The 27,502-nt window shown below is 64.8% G+C and overlaps 6 protein-coding genes across 7 annotated transcripts; 2 read left to right on the top strand and 4 right to left on the bottom strand.

Annotated features, from left to right (window-relative positions):
• Positions 1-27: 27 nt before the first annotated feature.
• Positions 28-7,713, bottom strand: CHLRE_07g326800v5 (uncharacterized protein). The gene is made up of 14 exons (XM_001690421.2): positions 7,460-7,713; positions 7,151-7,265; positions 6,954-7,008; positions 6,446-6,517; positions 5,398-5,499; positions 5,061-5,148; positions 4,490-4,602; positions 4,147-4,215; positions 3,712-3,805; positions 3,212-3,357; positions 2,901-3,064; positions 2,483-2,669; positions 1,945-2,046; positions 28-1,613 (listed from the first exon to the last, which is right to left on the bottom strand). The coding sequence occupies exons 1-14, from the start codon at positions 7,587-7,589 to the stop codon at positions 1,527-1,529; spliced, it is 1,524 nt and encodes a 507-aa protein (XP_001690473.1). The 5' UTR covers positions 7,590-7,713; the 3' UTR covers positions 28-1,526.
• A 254-nt stretch (positions 7,714-7,967) lies between these two features.
• On the bottom strand, positions 7,968-11,673 carry CHLRE_07g326833v5 (uncharacterized protein). 2 transcript variants are annotated; one of them, XM_043064106.1, is made up of 3 exons: positions 11,126-11,673; positions 10,614-10,752; positions 7,968-10,291 (listed from the first exon to the last, which is right to left on the bottom strand). In XM_043064106.1, exons 1-3 carry the CDS (start codon positions 11,184-11,186, stop codon positions 8,965-8,967), a joined length of 1,527 nt encoding a protein of 508 aa, XP_042922674.1. In that variant the 5' UTR covers positions 11,187-11,673; the 3' UTR covers positions 7,968-8,964. The 2 variants fall into 2 exon arrangements, with proteins under 2 accessions (XP_042922674.1, XP_042922673.1); XM_043064105.1 differs by having other exon boundaries at positions 7,968-10,294.
• Positions 11,674-11,769: 96 nt separating this feature from the next.
• CHLRE_07g326900v5 (uncharacterized protein) lies at positions 11,770-14,554 on the bottom strand. Its single transcript, XM_001690420.2, has 7 exons — positions 14,371-14,554; positions 14,062-14,152; positions 13,822-13,909; positions 13,545-13,640; positions 13,196-13,316; positions 12,892-13,029; positions 11,770-12,738 (listed from the first exon to the last, which is right to left on the bottom strand). Exons 1-7 carry the CDS (start codon positions 14,421-14,423, stop codon positions 12,651-12,653), a joined length of 675 nt encoding a protein of 224 aa, XP_001690472.1. The 5' UTR covers positions 14,424-14,554; the 3' UTR covers positions 11,770-12,650.
• A 53-nt stretch (positions 14,555-14,607) lies between these two features.
• Positions 14,608-17,993, bottom strand: CHLRE_07g326950v5 (uncharacterized protein). The gene is made up of 7 exons (XM_043064107.1): positions 17,819-17,993; positions 17,471-17,685; positions 17,088-17,177; positions 16,462-16,588; positions 16,009-16,056; positions 15,730-15,794; positions 14,608-15,553 (listed from the first exon to the last, which is right to left on the bottom strand). The coding sequence occupies exons 1-7, from the start codon at positions 17,877-17,879 to the stop codon at positions 15,404-15,406; spliced, it is 756 nt and encodes a 251-aa protein (XP_042922675.1). The 5' UTR covers positions 17,880-17,993; the 3' UTR covers positions 14,608-15,403.
• A 100-nt stretch (positions 17,994-18,093) lies between these two features.
• Positions 18,094-23,035, top strand: CHLRE_07g327000v5 (uncharacterized protein). Its single transcript, XM_043064108.1, has 9 exons — positions 18,094-18,376; positions 18,795-18,878; positions 19,210-19,329; positions 19,514-19,712; positions 19,986-20,167; positions 20,391-20,831; positions 21,162-21,254; positions 21,505-21,653; positions 22,066-23,035. Exons 1-9 carry the CDS (start codon positions 18,161-18,163, stop codon positions 22,529-22,531), a joined length of 1,950 nt encoding a protein of 649 aa, XP_042922676.1. The 5' UTR covers positions 18,094-18,160; the 3' UTR covers positions 22,532-23,035.
• A 118-nt stretch (positions 23,036-23,153) lies between these two features.
• On the top strand, positions 23,154-27,455 carry CHLRE_07g327050v5 (uncharacterized protein). Its single transcript, XM_043064109.1, has 2 exons — positions 23,154-24,256; positions 24,380-27,455. The coding sequence occupies exons 1-2, from the start codon at positions 23,510-23,512 to the stop codon at positions 26,984-26,986; spliced, it is 3,354 nt and encodes a 1,117-aa protein (XP_042922677.1). The 5' UTR covers positions 23,154-23,509; the 3' UTR covers positions 26,987-27,455.
• The last annotated feature ends 47 nt before the right edge of the window (positions 27,456-27,502 follow it).

Here is a 27,502-nt window from a genome sequence, read left to right on the forward strand (position 1 = left end):
CAATAGTATGGGGTAAAGTGAAGCTATTTAAGTTGAGGGTGGAGGGCGCAGGTGACCTGGGCCCGGGCTGGTTGGATGCATCATGGGGCAAACGACGGCCTGCCCTCCTTATCCGCTCTTTATCCGCTCTTGTGCTGCCGAGGTTCCTGCCTGAACCAGCGTCTGCCTGGGACACGAGTTTAAAACTCGTCCTCGCCCCTATCATCCATACACGCCCTCCTCTACATCACTATGCTCTTCAGCACCATTTTAGCTCCCACGCAAACGCGGTACGTCCAGTCCGCAGGGCCCCAGCGGCCCGCACGCTCCACACACCCGATGCAGCAGCGCCCTCATAACCCACTTTGCGACCTGGCGGCCTGAGCGCCCTGTCGCGGTGCATCAATGCCGTTCACTTCATCGATCGAGACACGCAAAGTCACGCGAACGCAGGCTAACACCCGCACATCTGCGCGCGCATCCTGCTCCCACCATGAAGCCGAATGCCCACCTCTGTTTTTTTCACACGCCCACCCCCCGCGTCGCGCCGAACTACACCGACCACAGGCTGAGCAAAGCTACCACACTTGTCCCCCTGCAATCAGTCAAAAGACCCCAACCGCGCAGCAGATCGCGTGCCATCCACGCGGCTCGACCAGCATCCCGCCGCATCGGCACTAACCGGCTGAGCTGGATCATCAGTATGATACAAGAACACTGGTCCCAGCTACACACACGGCACACGCACACGGGAGCCCCGCCCATACGCGCGTCCTTCGACAAGTGGTTCAGTACCGTAGATACCTCATCCGGGCACGCAACCCTCATGGACATCCCACCCCACCTCCCGGCCTGGCGCCACCGGCCAACACACCCGCTGCTCAGGCTTCTTGCCGCCTGCTGTCTGCGCACCCACACGCGGCGCTTGGCCACAGCTGCGCAACGCCGACGCTGCCGCAACGGCCGCTGCTGACAAAGCAGCCATGTGGGTCGAGCCTCGCCCGTACCACGGCACCCACCACCAGTACCCTTGTATGACAGCACCTTTCGCCACAGCACACACCTGTCTGTGCGCTTGTCAGTTCGCTTGGCTAACGCACGTACCCACCAGTACCCCCACGCGAGTGCCCCACGCTGCTCCCGCCATCACTAACCGCTCCTGCCCCGACCCGCAGTCATGCACGATGCGCTCCGCTCCCCGCCATCCCCGGCTGCACGCCCTGGTTAGCCCCAGCTGCTGGCAACGCGGCCTCGTCACAGCCTCACACACACGCCGAACCCACCAGCTACCCGGCGCCGCAGTGGGTGTGGCCGCAACTGTTCCGGCCGCGCCTCATACCTCGGCTCCAAACGCCTAGTGCTGCTAGCACCCAAGCCACATCTGCATCCGCAGCCCCAGTCCCAGATCTGGGTCTCCAGCTCTCTAGCTCCCTTTCTCTTCTGCGGCTCCTAAGACGGTGCTCCTCCGAACACCGGCCGCCTCCGCCGCCTCCGGCGCAGCCCCCGCCGCTGCCTGCCCGTGTCTGTCCGTGTCGCCGCCGGCCTGCCTACATGCCCATGAGGTAGGAGTTGGCGTAGGCCATGGGCTTCACGTCCGGGTGCGGCACCGCGCTGAAGGTGGTGAAGTGCGGCACCTGCACAGCAGGGGCGGAGGGGCGGAACGGCGGAGCAGGGCGAGGGTCAGGGGCACAGGGGGAAACAAGGAGCGCAGTGCCGACGTGCCAGGCCGCTGCATGAGTAAGGCGTGCGTCCACCCAAGTCGCCACACCCCTGCCGCTCCGACTCTCGCATGCGCCGCAAGCCGCCTTGCGCCCAACAGCCGCCGAAGCCCGGGTTCTTTGAGGACTGGCGTCGTATGCATCTTCCAATTCGCATCTCATGGAAAAATGCAAAGAACACACACATAAACACACTAGTACCATGTCGACAATTCCCTTCGTGCTTTTCCAATACACACACGCCTACCATGTCGTTGCCGTTGAACTTGACGAAGGCTCCCTTGTTGCCCATTTGGTCGCAGTAGTTGGGCGCGCTGAACACGGTGATCAGCCGCCCGTCGTGCTCCACCTGCGCGTGTCGTGTGTTGGCAGAGGCACACACATAGCCACGGCAACGTTAGGAGCGTGAGCAGCGTTAGCACCAGCAGCGGACAGACATCAGCAGGGCGCTACAAGAGGCGCATGACAGGGCGCCGCGCACACGTGCGTGTGTCGGCCGGCCAACGCCGACACCACTGCCAACATCACCACAGCAACCTTCGCCTCCCAACCCGTACTGTTGCAAGCCCGGCCCCAAGCGCCTCCTCGCTGGCACGCTCCTGTCGCCTTGCCGAGACCCTCCCCCCCTCCTTCCCCTTCCCTCCGGCCCCCTCCCGGCCTCCAGTCACCCCCTCCCGTATTCCCTGCGACCTATTTCGTTGAGCTCGGGCATATCACCCTACCCCGCCCCCACCCGCAAACACACACACATACACACACACAATCACACACACAATCACACACACCTCGTATCCCTCCTCCTTGACCTCGTGGCTGCGCACCACCAGGTCCAGCCCGTTGGCGTCCAGGAAGGTGCGCGTCACGTCGCGCCCGAACGACAGCCCCACGCCGCGCTTGGAGGCGGTGCGGCCCGGCAGCGGGCTGGGGTCGGCCCACAGCGCGTCGCACATGATGCCCTCCTCGGGCGGCTCCCTGGGGTGGTGGATGTGGTGGCGTGGGGTAGCAGGGGTAGCTTCGCGCACAAAGAGGGAGGGCCGACGCAGAGCAAGCTGCTTGCGCTCGAACTTCACAGCTCTCCAGCAAACGCCCCTGCTCAGCCCCAGCCCCGGTCCGCCTCCCCCTCCCCCTCCCCCCTCCCCCTCTTCTTCCCCCCCTTGACATCTTAATCATGAATGTAACCCCCCCCCCCTCAGGCCCTCTCACCTGAAGCGGTCCACCTTGCGCAGGTCCTCCAGTGTGACGCCGTCGTTGCTGAACAGGCCGCCGTGCAGCACCAGCACGCGGCCGTTGAGGCAGTAGGACAGCGGCAGCGCGCAGAACAGCTCGCGGAAGCAGTCCACCATGGTGCCGTTGTACTTGGCCTTGACCTGGGGGGAGTTACATCCATGATTATTAAAGACGTGACGGCGCAGCCAGGGGGTTAGGGGATTAGCAACGGGGAGGGGTTGACGAGAGCTTGACGGGCACAGTGGACGCTGGACTGGGCAAGTACGGTACGATTGAACTTGACTCACCTCGCCGTCGAATCCGTACACCTTGTTCATGGACTTGGACTCGTGGTTGCCGCGCGTGAGGTGCATGTGCTCCGGGAACAGCAGCTTGTAGGCCAGCAGCGAGAAGATGACCTCGCAGCTGAACGAGCCGCGGTCCACAAAGTCGCCTGAAGGGGGGTAGTCGTTCATGTGGAGTGATCAAATCACAGGTATGAAGGGGCTGGAGTGGCGTGGTGGTCAGGCGGTGCGGCGGTGTGGCAGTCGGAGGAAGAGGCAGCAGCGGCAGTGGTATGCATGTCTAACCCGCATAGGACATGACGCCAGGGCTAACGCGCCCCAGACCGCCACTACCGGTACTTACCCTGTCCATACCCAGCCCAAACACCCTGAACCTCCCCGTTCACGTTTGTTCCTCCCCTGACTAGCATGCGCCTGCCTCCCTGTCTGATCCCCCTTGCCCCCGGTTCCCTTCCCTCTGCCCCCTCCCCAGTCCCCACTGCCCCCGGCTCCCGGCTCCTCACCGTTGAACAGGTAGGGGTTGTCGGCGCTGGGCCGGCCGTTGAGCTCCCAGATGTTCAGCAGATCGTAGAACTGGCCGTGCACGTCGCCGCACACCTGGAGAGGAGGGGAGAGGGGGTAGCCATCCATGGGATGGTGTGTATCAAATATGAAGTGAAGTGCCGGGGGGTGCAGAGGGTTGAGGTGGGGTTAAGAAAGACGAGGAGGGTTTTGTAACCGGCGCCAGTGCAAGAGCAGCCCCTGACGCTGCTGGGGGGTCTCCGACCCCAGTTCTCATATTCCCGGCGCCAGCACCCATGTCTTTGCCTGGCCTACGTCTGCCTTTCCCGCCCAGGGCCTGCCTGCCTCGACAGCTATCCGTTGGCTTGCGGGTATTAAGCTGACGACACTCTCCTACATTGCCACTTGCCCCAAGCCCCCAGCACCCCAGCTCCCACCGTGAAGTGCTTGTCATCAGGAATGGTCACGTCCACCATCGAGGGAAGAGACTTGAACAGCGTGTGGGCCTAGGTGGGGAGGCGAAGGCGAGGCGAAGGCGAAGGGAAAGGGGGAGGGGCAAGCTTTAGCAGGGGCAAGCGAGAGGGTGACAAGGTCGTGCCGGTGTGCACAGACTGGACACCGATGGCCACCTGATGGCGGGGTCTAAAGCAGCTCCTTCCCAAGCCCGTCCCGACACATCACTCAATCTCTCGCACTGCGCCCCGCAACCTTACTCCCTCACCCTACCCCGCTCACTCTCCCAATTCCAGCCTCCCAGGCTCCCGGTCTCTCCCCACCCACCTGCTTGATGATCTCGAAGGCGAAGCGCTTGTGGATGGTCTTCTGCGCCTTGAACTCGGCAATCATGGCCTCAACGAACTCGGCCGTGATGGTGTAGCCCTCAGCCGCAGAGCCTGTGTTGGTGTAGGATGTGTTGTGTTGTGCTGTGTGGTGTGTGGTGTGTGGTGCTGTGCTGTGTGGTGTATGGTGTTGTATTATGTGGTGCGGTGCAGTGTGGGACGGTGTGGTGTGGTGTTGCAGATTTGGTTCGCGTGGGAGCCACACCCGTATACCCCACGCGTGCCAAATGCTGCATCCCCTTACCTTGCCGTCTCTCCGTTCCATCCTCCCTCCCACATCCCTGCCCTGCGTGACGACCAGCTCCCGTCTACTCCGCCTCCTCCCCGCACGCATGAGCAACGCCCGTCACCGCCTCCAATCCCGACCACACCGCACCCCTACCCGCCCTTCCCGTCCGCCCTGTGTCCCAGTCGGCCCCCCACCCCACCCCACACGCTCACACGTACCCATCCTTTCCCTTCATTTTCCTTATGGCTGCAACACACGCACACACACGCTCACCCACGCTCACCTGCCATGCGCGGCCCGGTGTAGGACTCCTCGATGTTGTCGTAAATGGCCAGATCCAACTTCTCAAGCGTTGACATTACCTCCTCATCCTGATCAGCCGGACACCGGCGGCAGCAGCAGCGGCAGAGGGGAATGTCATTTTAAAGCTTAATGAGCAAGCAAAAGCAGAATGAAGCGCAGGAAGGAACGCAAGCAGAAGCGCAAGCAGAAGCGCAAGCAGAAGCGCCAACGACGTCCCGGCAGCTCCTGCCGTTGCTCCCTTGCCACTCCCTGCCCGCCGCCCACTCTCCGCCACCCCCGCCTCGCCCCGCCCCTGCTCCCCGCCGCCAGCCGCTCACCGGCCCCGCCAGCGCCTCCTCGAAGCGCAGCCGCTTCACCTCCTTCTCGCACTCGGCCAGCTTCTTGCGCAGGTCGGGGTCGCGCGGGGCCACCTTGGCGGCCTGCGAGGGGGCGGCACGGGGAGGGGGATAAGTAGCCGTCCATGTGAAGAATAGAGTGGTTGAGTCGTAAGTATGAGAGGGGGCAATCCATGCGAATAAGGAGTGAGGAATGGGGGCCGGATCAAGTCGTGAGGAAACGGTCACGAAGCGTCTGGTGGGGAGGGGTCGCGGAGAGTCGACGACGGTGTCTGATGGCACTTAACAGCCCAGAACCCGACGCAGGCTATTGCTGGGCGTGTCTGAAGTCCCGTGTGGCAGCCGCTGGTCGACGCGGCCAGACAGCCGTGGTGTTGCTGCGCTCCGACCGCCTCTCGCCTCGTGGCCTCCGCCCAGTCCCTGCACCCAAACCCCTGCGCCACGGGGCTTGCTTTTAATTGCCGAAGCTGCACAGGTGGCCGCAGCGCGTGCCTGTCGGGCGGCCGCAGCCACAGCATTTCCCTGCCAGCCTGCACGCCTGACTGCCGCACTGGGGCGCAGCAGAGGCAGCTCGCTCTTGCACTGCAAGCCCTGCACCGCCACTGCTGCTGCGCCAGTCGCCAGCACACCAGGCCCCGCTGGCCCGCGCTCCGCTCCTCCGCTCCGCCGCCCCCGGTCCACTGCTCCGCGCCACCACTGCTGCTTCTCCGCCATCCACAACGCGCATGTGCTGCCTGCGCCCGCTGCTCGCTGCTGTCCGCCGCGGCTTCACCCCCCTGGCTCCTGTGCGTGTGCCGGCCGCACGCGTTCGCGCGGCCACGCCATTTGCCCCCGGTAAGGCCATCCCACCCCGATACGGCACGTGGCCACGTGCCCCAGCGTCGCCGCCTCCAGCCCCACCCAAAGTGCAACACTGCATGCGCGTGCAAGCACAGGCGCACGCACGGGCACGGGCGCCGGCGCCGTGCGCCGTGCGCATCGCATCGCATGTCAACCCTGCGTGTCAACTCCATTGCGCCTCCACACCCACCGTGCGCAGGTCCTTGAGCGCCAGCTTGTATTTCCCCAGCGCGAAGTGCGCATCACCGCGGCGGTAGTAGCCCTGTGTGTGCGTGCGTGTGTGCAACACACGGCAGCAGAATTGAAGGCAAAGAAGCTGGCCTGCGGCCCTGGTCTGGATCCCCCCCTTCTGTCTCCGCAAAAGCATGACTGCTCCCGCTCAAACACCACACAAGCTGTCCACGCTACTGCAGCCGGCCCTGGTGGGGCATACACGGCCCTGGCGCAGCCACCGCCATATGTCACCCGTCAGCCCCCTTCCAGCTGTGCCGCCCCATCTCCGCCAAACGCGCGGCATTCAGCGCCCATCGGCAGTCCAGGGGACCGTTGCACCGTGGTCAATGTGACGGCCACTGCCCTCTGCCCCGAGAGCTGCAGCCCTCAAGCGGCCGCCCACCGGCGGCGCCCCGGTGTTCCTCCCACATCGCCTGAAGTGGCCCGCGGCACCCCTTTTGGGCGTAGCACGGCACAGCACGCACCTTGATGTACTTTGGGTCGATCTCCGTTGACTTCTCCGCATCGGCCACGGCAGCACTGGGGGGCGGTTCAAGGTGGATTCAGGATTAAGAGTGGGCCCCGGCCTTGTTCGTCCCGCCAAAACGCCACCTGTCAGCCCCCACCTCACCCGCGACGCCGGCACGAACCGGCATCACCATACCGTACTAGCGTTACTTACCCATAGTTCTCGAGCTTGATGTTCGCGGCCGCGCGGTTTGCCCAGTAGATGGCGTTGTTGGGGTTCAGCTCGATGGCTCGCGTGTAGCCCGCGATAGAAGCCGTAAAGTGCTTGGCTGTATACGGGTATATCAGATGCAAAACAAGTATGTATGGCACCAGTCCGCGCTGCAAGAACCAAGCTCCCGATGGCGCGCTCGCCACCCCGTGTGTCGCTCCAGAGAGCCCCGAACAGATGACATATAAGGTAACGGTGACTTACGAATACAGCACGCGATCAAAGCTGGCAAAGCAGGCGAGCTGCACTCACCCTTGAAGTTCGCGTTTGCCTCCTCCTTGGCTTTTTCCGCCTGAGCGATAACCTCCGGGTCTAGCGGGGGAGGCGGAGGAGGTGCATCGGGCACCTCAATCGGGCCTACGTCTTCGGAGTCGTCAGCCATTTTAGAGATCTTTCCGGAAAGTGGCAACCCTTCTGGGTTCTGTTCTATCAGTTCTGTCTACAGACGTGCAATGCTATGGAAACAAGTGCCGGCATAAAGGTCGCTGCGTCGGCCCATCAACCCGAATGAGCCGTGGCACGAACCCGATGCAGGCCGAGAAAATCAGAAAGCGGGACCCTCGCAAGGCGACTCACACCCAGATACGACCTCCCCTCCTGGCGCATCTGCCGAAGTTACCACATCTCAATAGCGACACTGAAGTGGCGCAGCTGGCGCGCTAGCAGATACTTGTGGGTTCGGGTGCAACAACTGTTTGGCGGCCGCCCGGCGGTCCCGCCGCCTGAGCGCATGCTGCCAGGTGCAATGGGACATGGCAAGGGAAGCAAGTGGCGGATACAGTTGAGTCCCGAGAAACAAGTTGCACGCAGTCCAGGCATCGACGATCATGGAAAGGTGTCGCCCCGCGCCGGAGGCTGCCCGGCCCCGCAGTGTCACCGGCGTCAACGTGACCCAGAGTGCTCATCATGAACTGAGCACCTGAGGCTGGGGCAAACTGAGCTAGTGGCGAGCTGGAACGCTGTTGCGCGCTCCTCAATCTCCGGGTCCTAGGTGCTGCAAAACCGCACGCCTGCGACAGCGTACACGGCACAGGCACAGAATTTTGTGGGCGACAGGCAGAAAGTATGTGGGCACTGTTTGAATACTGACCTGTGAGTCCCCGGGTGCATTCCCGTATGACTAGTGCCGGTTAGATCCTGAAGGAGCGCTAAGAGGCGTCATCAATCATCAGCTCTGACTGCACTGGTCCAAGACCCGTGCCCCGGACCCCAGGTGGCGGGAGCAGACTAGCAGAAGCCGTACAGGGTCACGGCTCGTGTGACTGTCCGTCAATGCGCGCAGGGGCAAAGGCTGCCCTTGGCAGGAAGGTCCAAGCGTCACATTTTGCTGGGGATGCCTTCATCATTGACACGCATGCTTCACGCAGTTGCACGCAGTCTTTTAGCCCGCCCTAGCCCACTGGTCAGCTTATTGCAGGGCCTTCTGACCTACTGGGACCATGACACAAGAACGACGATGACTGGGGGCTTTTCACCCGCGCGCTGCACATGATACGGTATCTATGAGTGCTACATTGCCGTGCCTTAAACACGCGGACCTACTATATGCACCGTGCCAGGCGCGTCTCCTTGCGGAGAACCTTCCAGCGCCGGCACGCGTCACAACGCCCGCTCCAGGCACATGCACGGAAGGTGCACACGCGGCATGCAGTCTTCCCTCTCTCAGGCTGTCAGCATGAACCCGTCCGTGACTCAGAACCGGTATTCCCAACGTCATCCAATGTTCACTCTTTCAGAATGTCATACTTGAGTCAGTTCTAGAGACGAGAGATGCTAGCTGCAGCCGTGCTGTTAAGCGAGGGCGTTCCCGCGGACGTGCCAATCACCACTGTGCTGCCACCAACGCTCCGGTGACCATCAAAGCCACGCGCCTCCCCATACCCCTCCATCTGCTCCTCCTCATGCTCTCCCCCACTGATGCTGCTGCTCCTGCTGCTCCTGCGGCTCGAGCCTTCCTCGGGAATGCAGATCGGGTACCGCGCCGCCGCCGCCGCCGCCGCCGCCAGTGCCGCTGCCGCATGTGTGGCCCTCGCCGCACCCGGCGACGCCCTCCTGACAACAGGACCTTCCGTAGACAGCGGCATCAACAGCGCCCACGGCTCCGAGCTCGCCGAGTCAGCACCCCGCATTCCCGGCAACTCCGCGGCAGCAGCTGCAGCTGCAGCGGTAGCTGCTGGGGCGTGTGCATGGGACCCCAGTTGCAGCGGCGGCACGGCCGAGAGGCAGCCGCGGCGCTGCGGCCCTGCCGCTGCAGCCGCGGAGGCGGCGAGCGCGAGCGGCCGCGTCGGGCTGTAGAATGAGGGCGGTAGCGGCCGAACCGCCGTTTGAGCCGACGGCGGAGATTGTGGCGGCGGCGGCGGTGCAGATCGGCGTGGCGAAGAAGCCACTGAGGAGGAGGATTCAGAGGTGGTGGAAATGGCAGAGATGGCGCTCGCGGCGACGCCCGACGTCTCCACCGAGCCACGGCGTTGCAGCGCCGCCGGCGACAACGAGGCCGCCGGCCGCGCTGCCGCCGCCACCGCCGCTGGTGACATAGGCGCTGCCGCCGCCGCGACGGGAATGACCAGGGTGACTGCGGCTTGTTGCTGGTACGCACTCGTGACACGGGCTTCTTCGTCGTCACCACTGCCGCCAGTGGACAGCATGCCGGGCCCGGCCGGGACAGCCACCGGAACGCCTATCACAACCGCCGTCGCGGCTGTGCCGCCAGCGCCCCCAAACGCCGTCATGGGCACGCCAACGACCGCCTCCACGTCGCCGCCGGCGCCGCCAGCCTGCGAAGGACTGCTGTCGCCAGCACCGCCGCCCACATGCGCTGTCATCCACACCGGACCGCGGGCCTCACCGTTGCCGTCAGCATCAACAGTGGCGCCACCTGCACCGTCGCCAGCAGCAGCAGCGTTGCCGCCGGCGGCGGTGGCGGCGCGGCCGGCCGCTCCTCGGCCTCCTCGCCGGGCGCTACCGGCTGCTGCTGTGAGCTCGGCTCCGGATCCAGAGGGCTCCTGTGCGATGCGTGCGGTGCGGGGCCAGAAGCCGGCGTCCTGTGCGGCCTGCACCGACTGCGACAGGTAGCTCTCCTTGTGCCTGCTGTGGCATGCGCGCGGGCAGCACGGGTGTGCAGACTCGTTGGTGGGGACTGGGGAGGGGGACTGCGGGAGGATTGGGGCGGCAGCTGCCCAATTATGCCCTTATCAGCCTTGGGCTTCAGCACCCGGCTGCTGCATGTTCCCCTGCCCCGCCCGCACCGCCATCCGCGAGAGTCCGAATCCACCTCTTCCACCACCCCACCCCTGCCGAACCCTGGGAACCTAGGAACCAAGTTGCTCGCTGTCACGATCTCCGGTCACCCGCCACCACCACCGTGACTTTGCGGCTGCACAGCGCGCGTGCCTCCTCACGCACGCACCTGCAGTAGGTGTGGCAGAGGTAGATGCCTCCCACCAGAGCGATCACGGCCAGCAGGGTGCAGCCCACTGACAGCACCGCCACCTGGACCGTGCTGAGGCCGCCGCCGGTGTTGCCCACAGTAGTGCCGTAGGCGGACTCTGTTGTGGTGGAAGAGGATGACGAAGACGAAGAGGAGGAGGAGCTGGAGGAGGAGGAGGCAGTAGAGGAGGAGGCGGAGGTGGTGGGAATGACGAATCGGAACTGCAACAGGCGCCGTGCGGCTGCGGCGGCTGTCCTGCTGGTGCTAATGCCAAGCGAGTTATCAAGCGCTTGATGGCTGGGTTCCCATGCAGCTTGTGTCAAGCCACCTGGAATGAAGCAACGCAAGGCGCGCAGTTAGTACCGTACGGGATGTGGAGCGTATGAGGTTGGGTATAGCTATGAGTCTCAGCCGAGATGAGCAGTACCGTTAGAGCGGCGAGGCAACGTCATATGTCCGACGGGTTTGGGCGAGGCGATGGCATGGCTCACCTGTCAGTAGGCACACCAGGCACACCAGCGCCACCGCCTTGGCAAGTCTCCATAACATCATAATTGCAGTCTCACGTGTACACAAGGAGTCAAATGTGTTGCAGACTGCGTTGCTGGTCTAGTCGTGTGCTACCAATGTCAGTTGCAAGGTGTGTGCGTGAAGCGCAGCCGTGTTATGTTTAAAGGTGGTCATTAATGTATAATTTTATATAGAAACCTGTAAAACGCTATCGGCGATGTAACTTGAAGCTTGCGCCTGCACGTAGACGCACGACGTAGACGATTGCCGGCCGGTTTCGTAGCCCCATTCTTCGTAGACAAAACTTGTACGGGGCCTCCCTTAGCTCAGTACCACATTCAATCAAATCACAGCCCTTCTATTATAACCAGAATAATGGTGGCGATAAGAGCTAGCGTTACCTGATGCATTGGATAGCGATGGAAGGTCGCTCGGGGACCAGGACATGAAAGCCTGACGCGACCGTGAACGCGAATCAAGCAAACTATACCAAAGTATACCGTGGAAGCCGCGAACCCCCATGGTGATGAAGCGTACGAGGGCCGGGTCTCACGGTGAAGGGCACGAAATGGCAATCGTGGCGACCCTCCGTTGCTGACGTATGCTGATCGGTGAATGGCCGCAGGGGCGGGCCAGATTACAAAGATTGAAAGCATCATGCATGCGTGGCACCGTGGCAGTCGCAAGTGTCATCAGCCACCGCGTGCGGCAGGTCCAAAGCATTCCGCTTCCCGCTTCCTAGGCGTTCCGCTGCCAACCAATCCATCCACCTCGTTCTCACGCCCACACGGCCCATGTATGCCCCATTGCCCCTGTATCCAGTCCTCTCCTATCTGATCCTACAAATCACGTACCAACCAGCATCTGAACACGCCTGTGCACGCACGCATCTCAGTGCAGCGCCCGCCTACCTGTACAGCACGCCCACACCGCTACACTAAACTTCAATTTACTGCTACATTTGCAGCATATCAACGGCTCTACAGCACCTCATCAAAGCCACACTTTTCTCATATCCTGAGGCACCGAAAAGTGCGTTCAGTATTGCACTCAGCAGCATATGAATCTCAGTGAACGATACCTGACAGCTCCTGCCCGACACGGCCTCCTTGTCATGCTCGCATGAATCACCAGTTCCAGTTTCAGTCTTTCCATGCTGCACTGCCTAGCCCCCATAAATTAATCTTGCGCCGCACGACAACCGCCAAGCAACAACCGTCAGTACCCAGCCAGTGCATGGTGGTCTCTATGGACGCTTCCTGTGCCCCCGCATTATACGCCGTGTTCACTCACTTCTTGTCTGTCCTCGCAGGTGATCATTGTGTCTACGAGCCTTTGTGCTAACCTGGCCCTGACTCCAAGGCGGCCCATTGTGTGGCTGCCTACCCTCTTCTGTGGTTCTATCTGTCTGCCTGCCTAATGACCCGCCGGCTCCTTCACCGCCACGAGCGCAAGCAGCAGCTTCTGCTGCTGCTGCTGCTGCTGCTGCTGCTGCTTACCTCACCATCAGTAGTTGTATGCGCCCGGCCCTGGCACCGCCTCCGTCACCCGCTGCGTCACATTGCTGAAGCGACCCGCCCGTGAGAAAGTGCACCTGCGGGTGGAGCGGACGCCGTGGAGGTGGAGAAGGTTGGGGACAGGGTTGGGGAAAAATGCATTCCTGGTAGTAGAGCGCGCGCAGAGGCCGCGCACAAACCAACTATCCTATAACCACAGGCGCAATGATTGGATAGCGAAGGCAGCTTACCTTGGCTGCGTCTTGCGCGTGGAGGACAGCTGCCGTCCCACGCTGTCCACTGGGGCGGCGGTCATGGGCCCGGGCGAGTGGGTGCCGAACCGCTCCCGCTCGTGCTCGCGGGACACCACCGCCGGCGTGCGGCACTCCCTGCCCGGCGGCGAGAGGAAGGTGGGTGCGAGATGCTCGTGAGGGCATCGGTGGCAACCTGGGACCCGGCAGCGCACCGCAGCCCTTCGCACCTGCACCCCCACACGCCCGGCATGCACACCCTGCACACCCTCGAAATCCTCTGCGCCCTCTGCCGCCCTCCCACCTGCGGCAGTAGTTCTGCCAGCCCGCCGTGGTGCTGTTGCGCCAGGACGTGTTGAGCTGCGGGCTGCCGGTCAGGTGGTAGGAGCTGCGCGAGCGCAGGTACAGACCCGGGCCAGGCGGCACTGCGGGCCGGGTGCGTGGGGCAGGGATGGGGGGAGGGCGCGGCGGGGCAGGTTTAGGGGGCTGGGGACGGGGGCAGCTTGCAGGAAGGAAGACCCCCACACACAACCATGGGCCCTTGCAGGCTCATGGTGCCGTGGCGGGCCGGCCTGTGTGGTGTAGGGGAGGATCCGAGGCTGTGATGCTGGCGGCGCAAGGCCATGCCATGCCTGGGCCGCGCCCCGCCTTACGTGTGTGCGGCTGTGACGGCAGGCCCAGCAGGCTCCGCGACATGGAGTCGTTGGCCCAGTTGGTGTTGGCGTGGAGCGAGGGTGTGAGGGTGCGGCCTGGAGCGGGGATAGCAGGCAGCAGCCACAGTTAAACATGGTGCAGCAGCGCCCGGCGTTAAATAACACAAGGAAAAAGCGCAAAGACAGCGCTCTGTGTGCGCGTGGCCCGGCAGCGAGCTCAGGCCAATGTGGGCCTCATGCAAGGGCAAAGGGAAACGCGCGGCCCCGGGTCCCTTACCGGAGGTGACGTGCGGGATGCCGTCGCCCCAGTCATAGTCGCACGGCCCAGGCCCCGAGTCCTGCGCGCCTAGATCCACGCCGAAGCGCTGGCAGGAGTAGGCAGCCGGGCGCCCCGGGGGGATCGCATGGAAACAAGCTTGGTTACAAGTGATTGGAGGAAATGAGCGCGGCAACCAGCCTAACCGGGGGTTAGTAACACAGTGCAGAGCTTCGTGAGTCCCCAGGCGTACCCGCCTACCTCTTTCAAGGGATTCTTGGGAAACGAGAAGGCTGCTGCATTGTGTCGATGTGCGTAGAAGGACGGCCCAAGCGTCGAGTACGCGACCCCCCTGTCCAGAACACATGACATGCGCAACTAAGCGACCTTGCGGAATGCCATAGACATGCGCGCCAGAATCAGGTCGCTTCTGCTCCCTGCTCATCACTGTGCCAGTCCAGTGGCGCACTGAAGGAAGCACTTGTAGTCACATGCTGCGAATCACCATGATGTCTAGTGTGCACCCAACAGGAATGCTACAAGTAAGAGCTCAACCATGTAGCCACTCACTGCATGTCACGTCGTCTTGGAGAGCCCAGGGGTGAGGAGCCGGGCCCCGCCATTCGCGCTGTCGCCTTTCCGGGTACTGCTAATACATCAACACGGTATCATACGTTGATTTGTTTCATGTTTTCAAGTTAAATGGAGCACTACTGTATCCTGTCTTTGCAGTCATGCCACCCTCCCTGTTTAGTTTCTCATGTTACGCGAACCTTGGCCAGGATTGTTAGTGAGCGGGTTACAACTGAAACACTCTTCGTGGTGACCTGAACTGAAGCGCCGCCTCATGCACGCGTGCACGTCCCTGCCACTCCCCCGCCCCTTCCCACCCACGCCCGGCACCCCCGCTGCCAGCCTGCCGCGACACCGGCTCCCTCATGAGCAGCCACGCGTTGACAGGGCCTTTAGGGAGACCATTTTGGGGCGCCCACGTGTAACATCGCTACAGCAGGCATGGAATCTCGCGCGTCCCGTCCAGCCACGCGGCACGTGCGCAGTGCGTCTCGCCGCCGCTGCTGTGATCCCTTTAGTCCTCACCGCCACATTCCCTGCCGTCCCAGCCTTCTGCCTCACTGACTGATATATAAATTGACTCAACGGGTGAATTCCAAGACCACCGCCACAACCGAGCTGCGCCCTCAGCTGCGCTGTGCCCTGAGCCCTGCAACTGCCATCTCTTCTACAGCGCCAACGCCAGCGCCAGCGCCGCGCGCCCGCCCTGCACCTCTCCGTCGACATGACGGGGGACAACGTGGTGCAGGGCAGTAGATCAAACACACTCGAGCTACCGGTCCAGGCTTGCACGCTCACAATGTAAGCCCGCAATCATCGCCAACGCCCCGCCCACAGGTCATAGCCCGCTCAGCATCCGCAACATTAAAACCCACGACTTGTCACCCGGCACACACCCTGCCGGCCCACCCGTGCCCTTGCCCCCACACACCGTCCCCGCTATCTCCTCCTCCCACCCGGCCTTGTTTTGGCCATCCAGAGCATCAACCGCAACCGGCACGCGCGCCAACGCCTCGCACCAACTGCCCGCTTAGTGGATCTCGGCGCCCTCGGGAATCTCCGCCGGCAGCGTGACGGCGCCGGCCGCCGTGACCAGCGGCCGCCCGCCGTACGCCGCATTGCCGCCCGCGCCCACCCGCAGCACCGCCATCACCTTCTTCCAGTGGTCGCTCTTGAGCACCTGCGCCGCGCACGACAGGGCCACACACTCATTGTGAGTCACAGCAATGCCCCGCTTCCATTTGAATCACCGTCCCCTTTTAATCACCGTCCCCTTTGAATCACCGTCCCCTTTGGATCATGCATCGCCGCGCCACGCCCCGCCAGGACCTGTTGCTACGCCAGGCCCATCCGCACCTTGTCTGGCGAGGCGGAGGGGGCGCCGCCCTCCAGGTACACCACATCACCCGGCGCCGCACCGGCTGCAGGGGTGGGAGGGATGCGGGGAGGGAAAGGCAACGGCCAGATTTGAGGTGGGCGCGGGGGACGAGCAGACGAAGGTGCGGGGTTGGCCGCGGCCGCCACGCGCTGTCAAAGTGTGCCGTAGAAGCTGCATGGGCACTGGGCCCCGCGCTGGAACGTGTGCGTGCGCTTTCTGAGGCGTGCCACACACACGTCACCCAAGCAAAGACTCACCGGGAGGGATGAGTGTCCGCACCAGCAGGGTGCCGTCGTTGTCGTGCTCTGACGTGCGGGGACAGGCGGGTAAGGGGCCAGGTCAGGCACACCACACGCGTGCGTGCGCCCGCTCACTATCAGCATTTGCAAAACAAAGGGGAGTGCAATATCGTATGCCAAGCACACACGCCACGGCGGCAATGCCCGCAGCACGGCCACGTGCGCGCCCCCCACCGTCGTCCGTGGACTTCCCTACCTACCGCCCCTACCGTCGTCCATGAACTTCCCTACCTCTCGCTGCATAACTGCACGTGAGACGCTTTGGTTTCGACTGCCCCTGCCCCAAAGCCTGCTCTTGCCCTCCAGCTCTTCCCCTTCCTCTTTGTCCACCCCGGTTTTGGGTCTTGGTTTCCTGGAGATTGGAGTAAACTAGCTCTCCTCAACTCTCCCCAGCACCCCAGCACCACTCACCCGCCGCCAGCACCATGGCCTCGCTGGCCTCCCCCGCCAGCTTGGCCGGCTTGAGGTTGGCCACCACACACACCAGCGCCCCCGAAAGAGCCTCAGAGGGGAGGAACTGGCGCAGGCCGGCGCACACCTGCGGGGAGGCAGCGGTGGGGTGCCAGTAAACAGTTGGCAACCGCCATTGGCACCAGCGGCTGGCACCGTGTTTTGGGGGCGGGGTGGGGCATCGGCACGGGCTCGAAGCCACTGCTCAATCCCAACCCTGCCTCTTTTCACCACCACCTCTCCGCAGCCTTCACACCAAGCGCTTTCCGCACAGCTCATATTGGGCTTAGACTTGACTGCCCCCGCTCCCTCCCCGCCGCCTCCCCGCCCTGTCACAGCCATGCCAGTATGCCACTCATCCGCTTGCCCCCTTCCTGACTCCCGCTGCTCCCGATGCTCCCGATGCTGCCGCTGCTCCCGGTGGGCTGCTGCTCCCGCTGGGCTGCTGCTCCCGCTGGGCTGCTGCTCCCGCTGGCGCAGTTCCTCCCCTGGCGCTCTAACTCGCAGCCCCCTAACCTCCCCTTCCCTCACAGCTGCCCCCCGCCCCGCCCCCGCCGCCCCAGCCGCCTCCACAGTCCGCCCCGCACCTGGCGCGTCTCGCCGCCCCCGATGTCGACCTGCAGCTTGTAAAGCTTCTCGCTGTTGGCGAGCAGCTCCACGCTGGCGATACGGGCAACCTGGGGGCGAGGGGAAGGAGCGGTACGGTGGGGCGGCGTTGCGGTAGTGATGGGCAGCGGTGAGCAGCGGTGAGCAGGAGTGAACGGGGATGAGACGGGGTGAACAGGGATGACACAGGGCGAGCAGGGATGAGCAGGGCACAAGGAGTGCGCTGTCGTGTGGCGGCGTGGGCCCTAGTCCTGCCGCTGAGGCTATCGGCCAGATGCCACAAGAGCCCGCTCCACAGGACCGCCACCACACCAATTGTCCTCGCCCATATCCCTGCATATGTGCATGCCTGCACGTGCCGCACCTTGATCAACGCCCGGGCAAACAGGGCCTCCTCCTCCGTCAGACCCGCGGCAGGGGCAGCGGCCGCGGCCTTGGGAGCGGCAGCAGGCTTGGGCTCCTTAGGCGCCTTGGCGGGCTTAGGAGCGGCCGCGGCGGGGGCCGCCGCGGCAGCAGCACTGGCAGGGGCTGCAGCGGCAGCGGGGGCAGGGGCGGGCTTCGCCGCGGCCGGGGCTGGCGCTGCGAGGGCGAGGACGTGTCCAGCATGATAGTGAGGGAGTTAAGAGGGTGATGAGTCGAGCGGGGGAGCGCGCGAAAGCGAGCCGCCGACCAATTACTTGCAAGGGCACGATTGCCCTGACCGCGAGCGCACCCGACTTCAGCAGCCCATCCACAAGCGCGATGGCCTTCTCCAGCAGCTCCACGGAGCTCATTGTGTATAGACTTTGCCACCGATTGGGTGTGGTGTGTGCAGGATTTGCAAGTCTTCCAGGAAGCGATTACGTGCTTTGTATAGGATATAAAACTGTTTTCTTTACAGAGATTACAACATACGACACAGGCTGAACATACGGAAAGCAGAAACGGGCGCGATATCAATCCGTTTGTCATTCCTGACTGCATTCTTCGCCCTGAACTCAGACAGGGGTGGAAATAGCGATCTGACTCAAGTTGCGCACACCGGGGGACCGTGTCGGGGCCTCTGGGACTAAGGATGCAGTCCCAAAATGCTCCCGCGAGCCCTGTCGCCCAGTTCTTCAAGACCACGAACCTGGTCTTGACAGTCTTTGACACTCGGCGGGGACAATGCGAGGGCGAGGAGCATGAGAAGCTGCTTTCGTTCTTCCCGACGGTCGCGCCCGTCAACGTGCGCACGTCCATCGTGGGGCTGGCCCAGGCTGTGGCCTCGTTTGCGGACACGCTGACGCAGGTGAGGCATGGAGCTACGCATGTTGAAGGGTCGGATCGTGTGTAGAAGCTGTTGTGGGCGCTGGGCAGCAGGGCTTGGAAGGGCAGACACGCCTGCTGTGAGCGTGCCGACGGCACTAGGGTTTGCCACGCGGGCATGGCGGGCCTGCAGGGCTCTTTGCTCGCAGCTCATTACCAATGCATAGCACGGCTAGGTCGACCCTGTGTAATGGGGCATGCGTGGCGGGCGCATTCCGTACGCCAGCGCTTGTGACTAACCGCACCTGCGCCCCGCCGCGTGCGCCCGCCACGCCCACACCTGCCACGCTCCCCCTCACTTTCCCCCACACCGGCACAAAACGTGCAAACGCACGAGCAACGCCCCTGGCTCTCGCCCCACCACACTCTGAACTACAAGATCACATCTTCGCGGCGCGCAGGACGGCTGCCGCTACAAGTCCATGGTGGCAGAGACCAACAAGTGGGTGATGCTGGAGGTTGAGCCGGAGGTTTGGATCATGGCGGTGAGTGAGTGAGTGAGTGAGAGAGTGAGTGGCGCAAGCCACAGCCCGCGTGACCGCGAGGCCGCGAGGCCGCGGAGAAAAGGGAGCGGGCTAGCCGACCATGACGGACGGGTTGAAGAGTCAAGTGACAGGGGGAGGGGGCGTGATGCCGGGTTGCGGGTACCGGCTGGAGCTGGTCGCAGGCCGTGGAATGCAGTCGACAAAGGATGCTGCCACTGTTGCCCAGCGACACACGAGGCATGGTGGCGAAATGAGATTCGTGATGGCGTCCTTCGGCCCTATTCACTGTGAACTTTTATGGTTCAATACGGTACTGATCTCTGCTGTACAGGTGGTGCGCAAGTCCTGGGCCAGCGGCACCGCCACCGACGCCGCCTTCCGCTCGCTACTGACCGGCCTGTACGACGTGTTCGTGCTGCTGCACGGCCGCATCGGCACGCTGCTGGAGCAGGTGGGGGAGGGGAGGGGAGGGGAGCGATTTCACGGTTCCCAGTGAAGGAACAGGAGGCGTGGGCTGGCGTGGTTGGGGCGGGGGCGGTGGGCGTGTGGGCCTGCAGAGCCGCCCGTGCCTATCACCTCCACCGTGTCTCGCATGAGCGGCTACCCCACCCTCGCCCTGACTCGCGCCTGCGCAGGACCCCACCGCCTTCACGGTGCGGCGGGTGCTGCAACCACTGCTGGACGAGGCCGGGGCCAGGCTGCTGCGGCCCGACGCCGCCGCCGGCCGCGAGCCGGGCGGGCTGTTCAGCTGCCTGGCCAACCCGCTGGCGCCGCACGCGTCCGGGGCGGCGGCGGCGGTGCCGCTGCTGCCCACCTCGCACGGCACCTTCCTGGGTGGGTGCGGGGGCGGGGGCAGGCGTGGGGCGCAGGCATGGGGTGCAGGCGTGTATGCGTGCGTGTGCTGGATGTGGGCGCGAGTGCGGGTGCGTGAGTGTGTGTGTGTGGGTGGGGGGGGGTTTAGAGCGTGGGAAAGGAGGGGGCTCTGCGCTCTCCCTTTCATGCTGAGTATCACTCACCCGTCCCCCCTCCCACGTCCGCCCGCCCGCCCGCCCGCCACGTCCTGTGTACGGCATGCGCCCTGTCCTTGTCGTACGTACGAGCACGCAGCCGTACAGTGTCTGGTCAACCAGCTGCTGGTGGCTTCCTTCTACGGGTCTCGTCTGGTGGCGGGCTGCGTGGTGCTTTGGTCTGGTCTGCCGCTGTGGAGCACGCTGGGCCCACGGGACACGTCGGCGCTGGTCACGCTGGCGGGCCGGGCGTTGGTGCCGGCGGCGCGCGCGGCGCAGCGGGTGCGTTGGGGCGCGCTTGGGGTTGGGGCGTCCTCCGGAGCATAAAGTGATGGTGGCAGCGTTCCAGGCAAAAGCAGCGGGCTGGGTGCAGTACTTGTGAACAAGGCAAGCGTACGACACCCTCGATGCCTTCGTCGCCGTCTGCATCATTCGTCTTGGACTTGCCCTGTCTTTACCGCAAACCGCCGCCCTCCACGCACTCTACTCGGTGGTGATCTCCCAGGCTCGGCCCGGCGGCGCCGGCACCTCGCTCGTGCTCGGCGGCGTCGGAGGCGGCGTGGTGGGCGGCGGCGCCGGCGGCGAGACCGCGCATGAGACGCTGCTGTGCCCGCTGCAGTGGCGCGCCGGCGGCGGCATCCAGGCCGGCGTGCCGCCGTCGCCGGCGGTGGCAGCCGCCGCCGCGGTGGGCGGCGGTGGCGGCGTGCCGCAGCTACCTGTGTCGTCGTCCGCCGCCGCGGGGCCGTCAGCGGCGTCGCCGTCGGGCGGCGCAGCCGCCGGTGCTGGAGGTGGCGGCGGCGGCGGCGGCGGCATTGGCACTCCGCTGCCTCCCTTCCTGAGCTGTTTCCTGCGGCCGCGACTACGTGCGTCCATGTATGCGCCGGGCGGGGCGGCGCTGGCGCTGCCTATGGACTCGGTGCTGCCCATGGCGCACGTGTGGCTGAGGGTGGGTTGCGGGGTGCAGGATGCGGGGTGCGCAGGTTGCTGTCCCTGGGTGTTGTGGTGTGTTCTGTGGATGTGTCGTGCATGCATGCGGGCATGTGCCAGTGCGCGCCAGGTTCAGCCAGCTCGCGGTACGTCCGCAGCTGTCACGGCCATTCTGCTCCTCCACGGCACACGCCCTCCACCTCGCTCGACTGCCCTCCGCCTGTCCACGCGCCCATGTGTTCCTGCTGCTCCCACTGGACGTCGCGTCTTCCATACGCGTGATTGCTTTACTCCGTCCTCCACATGAACGGCGTACCCGCCCTCCCTCCCCCCTCCTCCGCCCCGCCAGGGCTCCTGCGAGTGGGCCCAGCTGCTGCCGTACCACCGCGGGCAGCTGCTGGTGCTGGCGCTGCTGCATGACGGCCCGCCGCCCGCACCCGAGGTGGGTCGGACGGCACGTGTCTGTATTCACCGTACATGTGCACACGACTGACGACGGGGCCCAGGCAGTGGACCAGAGCTGCACTAGGCGCCTCGACGCATTCTGGAGTTGGGAGTTGGGAATTGGGACCGCATTAAGAGCTCAATCGGTGAGCCCGCACGCGCACGCACGCACACGCGCGCACGCACAGGTGCTGGTGCATCGCATACACTGTCTTTGCGGAATGTTTTCCTGGTGCTCTGTACCTCAGGTGCTGGCGGCGCTGGCGGCGGTGCTCAACCGCGGCGCGGGCCCGGCGGCGGCGGCGCTGGCGGCGGAGGTGCCGGCGCGCAGCAGTGCGGTGTGGCACGAGAAGGGGCATCGCTACTGCTACACGGACGCGCTGAGTCACGGCACCAGGTGGGCCGACATGCGCGTGCGGCACCCGCGCAGGCATGCCCTCTCCGCGGCCGCCGCGCGTGGCGGCGTTTACGGTGTGCTGCTGTCGGTTGGTGTTTGTCACAGGGCTTTGTTGTCGTCACGCAGTGCTGGGCTTGGCGGGTGGCCCTGTGTGCGGGTGCAACTGGACGACCTGCCCCAAGACCTGTCCTTGGCTCCACGCACCGTGGGCAGTGTGGGCACTGGTTGTGACCAGTTTTGCCATTCGTTATGCCTCACCACGGGGCACCGCCATCCTCCTGGCCTCCTGCCCCCTCGCTCCCGTACAACAGCTCGCATATGCGGGTAATGCGGCTGCAATTCCTCCTTGCAGCGCGACTGCTTCCTTGCGGGACCGGTTCAGAGCTAAGCCCTCGCTCCCTCGCTCCCGCAGGTACTCCCCCGCCAAGAAGGTGCAGACGCTGTCCGCCTCCTGCCTCCGACACCTGGCGCACCTGCGCAGCAAGATGGACGAGTGGGAAACCACACGGCTGCAACAACAGCAGCAGCAACACCACCAACAACAGAAACAGCAAGAAGCAGGCACGAGCGGGACCGCCGGCGGCTCCGCCGCTAGCTCCGTCCTCGACGGCACCTCCGACGTCGAAGACGCCGACGGCGGCGGCGGAGCCGCCGCCGCCGCCTCCGGCGGCCTGTTGGGCGACGCCGGGGATGCGGAGTTGGTGGTTCGTACGGCGCATGACGCGTGGCTGGTGCTGCGGTCCGCCGCCGGCGGGCGGCGGCTGTACACGGCGGCGGAGCAGGGGCTGCAGGGGCCGGAGCTGAGCCTGGCGGGCGCGGCGGCGGCGACCGAGGTGCTGTGCGACCGGCTGTTCCCGGGCGTGTTCGTGCAGCCATGACAGCCATGAGGCTGGGAGGACGTGGGTGCGTGAGGGCGGGCCGGTGCGGGGGGTTGTAAGTACCGGTGCGGGGAGGGGGCGCCATCCCTGGAGCCGTGTTGCGAGCGGAGACGGTCGAAAGAAGGCTTGGAGCGCCAGGCGAGCTGCCAGGGATGCGCTACACCAGCTGACGTGAGTGCAGCGAGGTGGCGACCCTCCTCCTGGGTTGTTGGGCTTGGGCGCAGGGGTGGTACGGGTGGAGGCTTCAGCGCGGCGGCGGCGGCAGCGGCGGCGGCGGCGGCGCAGCGCTGTGGCCTGTGGGGCAGACCAGGCCGCCATGCATGGGCAAGGGCATGCTGGACGGCGGTGTTGGCTGTTGCGATGGCGGCGAGAGCCAGGGGGGGCCCAGCGCTGATGGTGGCCACTTCGTCGCCCGCTTAGAAGCGGGCGTAGGCGGGGGTGTAGCCTTTGGCGGGGGCTGGCTGGCGCAGTGATGCACGTGACCGGGCCGTGGACTGGATGCATGCGATGGGGGCGGGGAGGGGGGGGGGGGGGGGGGGGGCAGAGCAAGTGTGCAAGCTCGGCGGTGCGGGCGGGGCTAGCATACTCATTGCATGTATGCATCGTTCCGGTATAAGTCCCATACTCCATTGAAGTGCGTCTTCCACGAGTAATCGTCTCGGTAAACTGTTCAACATGCCACCGCGACGGCGTCATCTCGCTGCCACTCTATTGGATAGGATGAAAGCAGAGATGCAATACTTTGCTGGCCTTCACGAGGACACACTGGTCGATCCAGCCCGCGCCGAGGACCTCTCAGACCTGATATCGGAAGCGTTCAGTTCAAATCTGGCCTTTACCGACAATATAGATGTCCTGAGCAGCATCGTGGCTGCGCATGGCTGGGCCGCACGCGCACTCGCCGCAGACGTGCTAAACCGCCCGGCTGGCGTCGTGCTGGAGGCGATGGTGAGGATAATCGATAGCATACTTGATATAATGCAGTCTTCCGACCGAGCTGGCCGACTGGTCCGCGCCCTCATCCGTGCTGACACGCTGGCCGTCTACTCGCGGTTCTGCGCACGGACGCTCGTGCCCACCAGGGGGCCCGCCACCCGCCACAGAGCCCTCCCGCCGGACCAGCTCAAGCTTCTGCTGCTCACGAATGTGATCAGAAACCTGCACAGGCTCATCACGTGCGCGGTGGACAGCCCGGACGCTGGCCTGCAGCAGGAGTTGATGTCGGCGCTGGCGCACACGCAGCTGCTCGAACACGCAGCCCGGGCGCTGATGCACGCCGCCCAGTCCACCTCGTCAGCAGGCGTTTCAGGATCAGCCGCGTCCTCAGCATCGGGGCCGGCAGATGAGAGCCGGTCAACCGTGTCAGCGGCAGTGGCCCATTTCTCCAACTCGCTCATCTCTCTGGTGGGAGGGAACCTGGCCATCGTGGCCGTCTGCCCACGGCCCCGGAAGAAGGACGCACTCCACGATGTCGAGTTCAATGCACAGCAGCTCGAGCTGCTGCAGCAGCTGCGGCCGCTGCTGGCCGGCCGCTGCGTGCAGCTCTTCGCGGCGTGGGCGGGCTTGTGCGCGGCCATGGCCTTCCGGCAGCAGGCCGCAGACGGCAGTGTTCAGAAGGCCTTGGCACCGACTGAGGCACAGTTGCAGCACGGGCTGCCGCCTGCGCTAATACAGTCGCTGCGTCTGTCGCCAGACTCTGCGGATGTACTACGCGTGGCAACCGCGGTGCGTGTGCTGGTGCTTGTAGCACCATGTCTGATTGAGCTGACGGGAAAGATTGGAAAGGCACAACCTAAGTACATGAACTGTATCCTGACATTCACGTTGCGCCCTCTCACCGCCTTGCAGACACTTAGCACGGTCATACAGGTGACGGTCAGCGGCCCCTGCGACCTGGCCATCGCTCAGCCGCCCGCCGGCCACGACCGCCTGCCGCCGCAAAGCCCCCAGCTGCAGCCGCAGACGCAGCAATTAGCGAAGCCATCGGTGGGGCCGTCACCATCATTACCATCCTTGTCGGCAGCAGCAGCAGCAGCAGCAGTGCCGTACAGCGCCGTACACGCGTACGGCCTGCTGGAAGAGGTCGGGTACTGCCTGGCCTGCCACGGCAGCTGCCGTGTCGAAAACTTGAGCTTGATCGCCGTAGTAATGGGCCGACTGCTGGCGGAGCTGCCGCCGCCGCGGGCGGCGGTGCTGCTGCCGGGCTGGTGGCGGCTGCTAGCGCAGCAGCCGTCCATGCTCCTGCAGCCGACCTGGTTAGTGCAGGTCGTTGGGGAGCTGCTGCGGCTGCAGCTGAATGCGCCGCCGCCCGCCGCATGGGCTGCTGACGCGACGGATGCAGCTTCCGCGGTTGCGGCGGGCGTGGACTGGCCGCAGCAAGGGGCTGCAGCGCACAACTTGGGAGGAAAGCCCGCCGTTGGGGCTGCCGCTGCGCCGATAGCAGCAAAGGCAGCAGCCAGCCTGGCGCTTGAGAGGGACCCCAGCTACAGCCTGCGCTGCGCGCTGGAGGCGGGGCTGCTTCCGGCGCTGGAGCGGTGCCTGCGCACCCCGCAGGCCTGGCGGCAGGTCGGCAGTCAGCCGGACAGCGCATGCAGCCTGCTGCTCGTCGTGAACAGCGTGCTGCGCGACTCAGGCGTGTGGCCCGCAGTGCTGGCGCGCGGTCCCGTGCAGCAGGCGGTGTCGCTGATTGCCACGCTGGGCACAGCAGCCCGGCTACTGCAGGTGGAGGAGACCTGGTGCGGCGTGATCAGGCTCGCGTCGCAGCCGGGTACGGAGCGGGGCACGGAGCTCGGCGCCGGGGACCACCTGTGTGCCTACCTGGCCGCAATGCTGGAGCAGGGTGCGGACGTGCGGGCGCTGCGCGAGCGCGCACAGCGGCAGCGAGAGGGGCAGCCGCAGCCGCAGCAGGAGGCGCGGCAGCCAGCAGCGCAGCGGCAGGGGCAGGGGCCACAGGGGCAGCCAGAGCAGCCACCTCCACAGGGTGCAGCCACCAACGCCGCGACCACAGCCGCAGCCGCAGCCGCAGCAGCTCCCACACTGCACCTGAACTCGGTGATGGAGGCAATGCTGCTGGAGGACGGCAGTGTCAGGCCCTCCACGTTCTCCATCGCCTGGATGGCGGCGGCGGGCGGCCTGCCCGCGCCCGGCTCCGCAGCGGACCGACAGCAGCAGCTGCTCACCAGCTTTGCGGTGTACCACTGGCTGCCGGTGCTGGCGAAGGCTACACGGGAGGCCATGCAAGACCTGCAGGCGTGCGCCGGGCGCACGCTGGCGCAAGCGCTCCTAGTGGGGCGCCTGCTGATGGATGTGCTCTGGCGCGAGGATTGCTCCCAGGCAGAAGCGGGCGACGGCGCGGGCGCAGGAGCCGGTGGAAAGGCAAGCAGCCCGCGGCCCGACGGGGCGTGGTGGGACGGCATGGCGCCGACTGGCGAGTCGCTTGCTAACCACATGCACCAGATCGTGTGTGTGCTGGCCACGGGCGCCGTAGAGCCGCTGCTCCAGCAGTGCGACGCGTGGCAGCAGGTGGCAACATTGGACCTGCTGCAGTCATACTGGACATGCTTCGACAACATGGCGCGCGTGGCGACGTATTTGCAAGCGATGGATGCGGCCCAGAAGCAGCAGCGGCAGCAGCAGCGGGAGCAGCAGCGGGAGCAGCAGCGGCGGCGGCGGCGGCGACCGGAGGATGTGCAGCAGAACGAGCAGGTGGGTTGTGGCGAGGGCAGCAGCAGCGGCAGTGGAGGCGGCGGCAACTGCTGCAGCCAGTCACTGCACGAGCTGATGTTGCCGTTCGTGGCGCCGCTGCCGGCTCAGCGCCTGGCGGCGGCTCACGGGCGGCAGGACTTGTTCGATTACCTGGGCGCAGTGGCGGTGGAAGCGAAATGGGAGATTTTGATTGAGTGCGCAAATGCTGCAGCCGACACGGACGAGCTTGAGCGCAAGCGCGAGATAGAACGTAGGTGCGACAGCTTGGCGAGTAGTAGCGACATAACGGATAGGTTGAGGGAGAAGTGGTCCGCCCCCATGCAGCCGCAGTACCCGTGGCTGCTGTCTCAAGGGGAGGTGCGGGCGGGGCTGCAGGACCTGATGGCCGCACAGGCTGCGGCAGCTGCGGCGGCTGCGCCGGTGCCCAGCGGTACGGGTGGCAGCAGCAGCAGCAGCAGCAGCAGTGGCGTCGACCATGGAAGCGGCAGTGGCAGCAGCAGTGGCAGTAGCGGTGGCCCGGTGTTTGTGCACAAGCTGTGCTGCAACCCGAAGTGCTGCTCGCTGGACGGCCCAAGCGCGTTGATCGCGCCCCGCAGCGGCAAGACGTGCGTGCGGTGCCGTGCTGCCACGTACTGCTGCGGCGCGTGCCAGCTGGCGGACTGGCGTGAGCGGCACTCTGGCACCTGCAGTGGAGCGGCGGCAGGGGCGGCAGGGGCAGTGCAGGCAGGGGCGAAGATGGCAGGAGTGTAAGCTATTGAGACAAACACGTGACGCGTGGAGGTGCTCGAATGCTGCGTGTGATGGCACCTGAGCAGTGGCTTGTGGAGCATGCACGTACTTCGGGGCAGGGGCGGGTGCCCCTAATTGTGTGGTAGACGCCGCCTGCACCCGCAGCTGTAGGGACCTCATTGGAGGTGGGACGCCCTGGTTGGCAAGGCATGAGGAGCCCTCCATGAGCGGGGGAAAGCGCGGTTGCTCTGCTATAGCCTACAGCAATGAGCCGATGACTCAGTGCAGTTGGGGTTTGCTGCGAGCGCAGTTGCCCCGGGATTGGGGGTCGGGAGCGGCGTACCGGCATATGCGGAGGCTGTTGTGGATGGGTTGGTGTGTTGCGGCGGCGGAGCGTCCATGTGTACGGCATGACGGTATGTGCTCGTGTGCAGTTACTGCGGAGCTTTAAACGAAGGACAGATGGAAGCGGGAAAAGGTCTGAACATCTGAGCGTAACACCTGCGTAGTCCTTCACTCGTATTCGCCCTGTTTGTG

Source organism: Chlamydomonas reinhardtii, chromosome 7 (genome assembly GCF_000002595.2).
Source record: "Chlamydomonas reinhardtii strain CC-503 cw92 mt+ chromosome 7, whole genome shotgun sequence".
Classification (NCBI taxonomy): domain Eukaryota; kingdom Viridiplantae; phylum Chlorophyta; class Chlorophyceae; order Chlamydomonadales; family Chlamydomonadaceae; genus Chlamydomonas; species Chlamydomonas reinhardtii.

Coding starts and splice junctions, on each gene's coding strand:
- CHLRE_07g326900v5 (XM_001690420.2), bottom strand. CDS start 14,423: ATGGCGGGGCCCGGCTCCTCACCCCTGGGCTCTCCAAGACGACGTGAC. Junction 13,641..13,821: donor CATCCCGCACGTCACCTCCG/GTAAGGGACCCG, acceptor TCCCCGCTCCAG/GCCGCACCCTCACACCCTCG. Junction 13,030..13,195: donor TGGCAGAACTACTGCCGCAG/GTGGGAGGGCGG, acceptor GCCGCCGGGCAG/GGAGTGCCGCACGCCGGCGG.
- CHLRE_07g327050v5 (XM_043064109.1), top strand. CDS start 23,510: ATGCAGTCTTCCGACCGAGCTGGCCGACTGGTCCGCGCCCTCATCCGT. Junction 24,257..24,379: donor TACTACGCGTGGCAACCGCG/GTGCGTGTGCTG, acceptor ACCGCCTTGCAG/ACACTTAGCACGGTCATACA.
- CHLRE_07g327000v5 (XM_043064108.1), top strand. CDS start 18,161: ATGCAGTCCCAAAATGCTCCCGCGAGCCCTGTCGCCCAGTTCTTCAAG. Junction 18,879..19,209: donor CGGAGGTTTGGATCATGGCG/GTGAGTGAGTGA, acceptor TCTGCTGTACAG/GTGGTGCGCAAGTCCTGGGC. Junction 21,654..22,065: donor GCGCTGAGTCACGGCACCAG/GTGGGCCGACAT, acceptor TCGCTCCCGCAG/GTACTCCCCCGCCAAGAAGG.
- CHLRE_07g326950v5 (XM_043064107.1), bottom strand. CDS start 17,879: ATGAGCTCCGTGGAGCTGCTGGAGAAGGCCATCGCGCTTGTGGATGGG. Junction 17,686..17,818: donor GGATGGGCTGCTGAAGTCGG/GTGCGCTCGCGG, acceptor TCGCCCTCGCAG/CGCCAGCCCCGGCCGCGGCG. Junction 16,589..17,087: donor GGGGCGGCGAGACGCGCCAG/GTGCGGGGCGGA, acceptor GCCTCCCCGCAG/GTGTGCGCCGGCCTGCGCCA.
- CHLRE_07g326833v5 (XM_043064105.1), bottom strand. CDS start 11,186: ATGATGTTATGGAGACTTGCCAAGGCGGTGGCGCTGGTGTGCCTGGTG. Junction 10,753..11,125: donor CCTGGTGTGCCTACTGACAG/GTGAGCCATGCC, acceptor CCACCACAACAG/AGTCCGCCTACGGCACTACT. Junction 10,295..10,613: donor CTCTGCCACACCTACTGCAG/GTGCGTGCGTGA, acceptor CGCATGCCACAG/CAGGCACAAGGAGAGCTACC.
- CHLRE_07g326800v5 (XM_001690421.2), bottom strand. CDS start 7,589: ATGGCTGACGACTCCGAAGACGTAGGCCCGATTGAGGTGCCCGATGCA. Junction 4,216..4,489: donor CCTTCGAGATCATCAAGCAG/GTGGGTGGGGAG, acceptor CTCCCCACCTAG/GCCCACACGCTGTTCAAGTC. Junction 3,806..4,146: donor CTGATGACAAGCACTTCACG/GTGGGAGCTGGG, acceptor CCTCCTCTCCAG/GTGTGCGGCGACGTGCACGG.